This window comes from Babylonia areolata, chromosome 19 (genome assembly GCF_041734735.1).
Source record: "Babylonia areolata isolate BAREFJ2019XMU chromosome 19, ASM4173473v1, whole genome shotgun sequence".
In the NCBI taxonomy this organism is placed as follows: Eukaryota; Metazoa; Mollusca; class Gastropoda; order Neogastropoda; family Buccinidae; genus Babylonia; species Babylonia areolata.
The window spans coordinates 20,246,576-20,251,575 of record NC_134894.1 but is presented as its reverse complement, the minus strand read 5'-3'; the positions used below and the strand labels follow the sequence as shown (position 1 = coordinate 20,251,575).

At 46.5% G+C, this 5,000-nt stretch overlaps 1 protein-coding gene across 1 annotated transcript in view; it reads left to right on the top strand.

Annotated features, from left to right (window-relative positions):
• Positions 1-5,000, top strand: part of LOC143294118 (QRFP-like peptide receptor) — a 24,537-nt gene that overhangs the window by 4,563 nt on the left and 14,974 nt on the right. Inside the window, exon 2 of the mRNA XM_076605549.1 lies at positions 3,606-3,925. Coding sequence (XP_076461664.1) covers positions 3,606-3,925 — 320 coding nt within the window. The remainder of the gene's footprint in view (positions 1-3,605; positions 3,926-5,000) is intronic.

Sequence of the window (5,000 nt, the reverse complement as noted above, 5' to 3'; positions counted from 1 at the left end):
GATGGGATGAGGAAATAAACGAATGAAGGAACAAACGAATTAGTGAATAGGCGAATGAATTGACATTTATTTTCCAAACGGAGGAGATATTTTGCACATTAGCCCGACTAACTATATCTGACCGTTGTTTTAAGAGAGACATATCCTACGCTATGAGTAAATCTGAGGGAAACAGCATTGCTCATAAGTAGGCCTACATTCACAGCAAGTTTTACGTTTACACACGTTATCTGAAGGGAGTTTGAACTAGTTAGCAGTTCTGAGTCTTGTTGAAACTGCACCTCGCGAGAATGATGGTGATGAAGATGGTGATAATGATGATGATGATGAAGATGATGATGACGATGATGAAGAAGAAGAAGATGATGATGATGATGATGATGACGACGGTGATGCTGATTATGATGATGATGATGATGATGATGATGATGATTATCATTGTTATTACCATCATCATCATTATCATCATTGTTGCTGTTGTTGTCATTGTTGTTGCTGCTGCTGCTGCTGCTGCTGCTGCTGCAGCTGCTGTTTTGCTCTGCCCTATAACCCATCAGCAGATCAGTTGCAGACCCTTTTTTCTATTGGAATTTTTTTTTTTTAAAGATATCTGTTTCCCCATATGCGTGTTATAACAGGCTTTTTTTTTTCAAATTAAAGGAGTCAGAAGGGGAAGAACTAGAATGACTATCTCATTCCCCAAAAAGAGTCCATGGAAGTTATTATTTCGGGATGACGCGAGGAGTCATTTGGGAGCTGAACTTTAAAAGCGATAGACTCGTATTATGAGTGAAGGTGATCCTTTATTGTCCCTTAATGACTGCTCGGGATGACAAGCTATCAACTCTAGGCTAGAAACAGACTGGCGTTTAAGAACTGATCGTACTGGCTTTATTTTTCATCTGAAAGAAAGTGTGTGTGTGTGTGTGTGTGTGTGTGTGTGTGTGTGTGTGTGTGTGTGTGTGTGTGTGTGTGTGTGAGAGAGAGTCAGGGACAGAAAGACAGACAGAAGAAATAAAACAGACAGAAAGACAGACATGACCTCCGATGGTCAACAACTGACGACAGTGCGGGCAGTAACCCATGGCAGCCACCCACAGGGTGATATTAGCAGAATGCCGTCGTTTCCTGCCTAACAATCATTATCACTTCCCTCAAGGAGGATGCCACTCCTCCTTCAGAGAGACTCTCTGCTGCCCTGCCACACCCCACCACACCCCACCACACCCCACCACACAACATACACACTACACTACCCCACATCACATGCCACCACATCCGACACCACCACACCCCACACCACCACACCATACCACACACCACATCCCACAACACACCACACCACACACACTACACGACACACTACACCACGCCCACATCAAAACACCCCACTCCACACCATACCACACCACACACACTACACTATACTACACTACACGACACGACACGACACTACACCACACCACACCACACCACACCCACGTCAAAACACCCCACACCACATCACACCACACCACACACACTACACTATACTACACTACACGACACTACACTACACTACACCACACCACACCCACCTCAAACGATCCACTCCACACCACACCACACCACACCACACACACTACACTATACTACACTACACGACACTACACTACACCACACCCACCTCAAACGCCCCACTCCACACCACACCACACCACACCACACTACACACACTACACTATACTACACTACACGACACTACACTACACTACACCACACCACACCCACCTCAAACGATCCACTCCACACCACACCACACCACACACACTACACTATACTACACTACACGACACTACACTACACCACACCCACCTCAAACGCCCCACTCCACACCACACCACACCACACCACACTACACACACTACACTATACTACACTACACGACACTACATTACACCACACCACACCCACCTCAAAACACCCCACTCCACACCCCACCACACCACGCCACTCCACACCACTCCACACCACACCACACCACTCCACACCACACCACACCACACCACACCACGCCACACCACACCACGCCACACCACGCCACTCCACACCACAACACACCACACCACACCACGCCAAACCACACCACACCACACCACACCACACCACACCACACCACACCACACCCAGCGTAGACGTTAGAAAAGAAAGCCGCCATCTTCTCTTGAACTTTAACATGGACTTGAAGATCGAGGCGGGACAAAATTAAGTGCTGGATACTGCTCTGTCTATAATTCACAAAGCTTTGCACGGCCGGCAGATTTCAATTCTGTTAGCTGTGGAAGCAGAACAGGGTACGGGAGATGACAGATTTCTAATTCTGAGCAGATTATTTTGAAAAAAAAGAAAAAAAGAAAAAAAGAACCGCTACTGTTGCATCCTGAGAAGTCTTTTGTCGCTTCATGCCCCGTTTTTCCGTCACTCGCAAAATGAGACAGACTGACAGACAGACAGACAGACAGAAAGAAAGAAAGAAAGAAAGAAAAACACAAACAAACAAACAAAAACAAACCGCGTGTATAAACAAAAAGAACACTTATCACTAGCGTTTTTGGGGCGTGTCTGCTGTGCATGTGTGGGTGTATGTGTGAGTGTGTGTCTTCGTGTTTTATATTTATTTGCTTATTTATCATCATTGTTGTCTTATTTATTTAATAATTTATTTATTATTATTATTATTATTATTATATCATTATTTTCATTACTACTATCCTTTTTTTTCTTTTTTTTTCCATCATAATTATTATTTATTTATTTATGTATGTACGCTTATATATATATATATATATATATATATATATATATATATATATACTTTTTTTTTTTCTTTTTTTTTCTCAAGGCCTGACTAAGCGCGTTGGGTTACGCTGCTGGTCAGGCATCTGCTTGGCAGATGTGGTGTAGCGTATATGGATTTGTCCGAACGCAGTGACGCCTCCTTGAGCTACTGATACTGATACTGATACTTATCAAGACACTGCGTTGAACCACTACCCTTTTCAGCACATTAATACACGCGAATTGACATCTAGTTGTGTCTGCTTGTTCACAGGGAAAACGTCAGGCCTTGGAGAAAGAGTTCCTTCCTTCCTTCAACCTCTCGGTCGTTCCCCACCGCCTCGCTCCTCTCTCAAAGCCACGCTCATACACAGAGAAAACAACAACAAAAAAATGGAGATAACTACAGCGAGCATGTTGTTACACACTCTCCTCTTGTCACTCAACACCTCCTCGTCCTCCTCCCACTCCTCCTTCTCCTCCTCCTCCTCTTACCCCTCCTTCTCCTCCTCCCTCTCCTTCTCCTCCTCCTCTCCCTCCTTTTCCTCCTCCTCCTCCTTCTCCTCCTCCCCCTCCTTCTTCTCCTCCTCTTCTTCCTCCTCTCCCTCCTCCTTCTCCTCCTCCTCCTCCCCCTCCTTCTCCCCCTCCTCTTCCTCCTCCTCTCCCTCCTCCTCCTCCACTTCCTCCTCCTCTCCCTCCTCCTTCTCCTCCTCCCCCTCCTCCTCTTCCTCCTCCTCCGTGGCCACGTCCCAAAACGACACCCTCCTCACCACCAACAACAACAACAGCAGCTTCGGGAGCAACAACGACTCGTGGAACGAGACGGCGGCTGGGCCTCTGTTGGCGGGTGACGGTGGAGATCCACCCAGCTGGCCGGCCTACCAGCCCATCTACATCACGGTGCTGAACGCCGTGGTGTTCTGCACGGGCACGATGGGCAACGTGCTGGTGATCGTGGTGGTGGTGTTGGTCCGGGACATGCGGACGCCCATGAACTGGTACCTGGTCAACCTAAGCGTGGCCGACCTGCTCGTCCTGCTCGTCTGTCAGCCCGCCGCCCTCACTGAGTTCTTCGCCAGAGACCGCTGGTTCCTGGGCGCCGGACTGTGTGAGTATAGGGGTTCAGTGTGTTTGTGTTTGTTCTCTTTGGGCGTGGGTGGGGTGACGGGGTTGGGGTGGGGTGGGTTGTCTTGCGTACGTGTGCATGTGTGGAGGTTATGAAATCTTGTTGTGTTGTTCTGTCTTTTATCCTATGTTGTGATAAAGTGTTTTGTGGTGTGTGTTTGTGTGTCGTCTGTCTGTGTTTCAATTTTTTTTGCATAATGTTTTATGCGTCTGTTTTCGTACTCATACACTGACAAACAGATACACACAGAGACACACTACAACAGTAATGCTTTACACAACACGTGTATCTGCTTAAGGAAGAGGTACAGAAGAAGGCCAGAAGTGAACAATGTCAGGAGGAAGAGGTGAGGAGGAGAGCGTGGGAAGGAAAGGAAGAGGGGAGAGAACTTGAGAAACAGGAAGTGAACAACAGGAAGTTGAAGGTGGGGCCACGAACGGAAACGATGGAAAGGATGTTTCCATCATCACGCAGATCATCATGAACGGCGACAACCAACAAAGTAATACAGGACATCCGGCGTCTTGTACGACCAACAATTGTTTTTCTTTGCCCAACACCTTTCTGCACTGGACACATAAGCGTTATCGAAATCTCTGGCACTGAAACGTTCAGTTTCCCCCTGGTTTAGTGTTGTTGTTGTTGTTGTTGTTGCTGCTGCTGCTGTTGTTGTTGCTGTTGTTGTGTGCAAATTTGTTTTGTTTATTTGTTTGTTATTTTCGTGTTGATAAGTAGGCACAACACACGTAGACAAAAAGCGAGCAGGCCAAACGCGCTAAGCTACAGCGCGGCGCACCTGTGTGATTATATCGCATCGGATCGTTTCTGATCTGATCTGATTGTTTCTTATCGTATCGTATCGCATCTGATCAGATCTGGTTGTATCTCATGGTATCTTTTCCTATCTAATCTTGTCTTATCGTCTGCTGTCTTCACCTCCACACAATTAGTTCCTTATCCTCTGTTTGGCCGAAGAAAAAAAAAACCCCACATGGATACAAACAGGTCGCGGCTACAGAGCCAATGCATTTTGTTTTCTCATTAAGAAACGAAACAA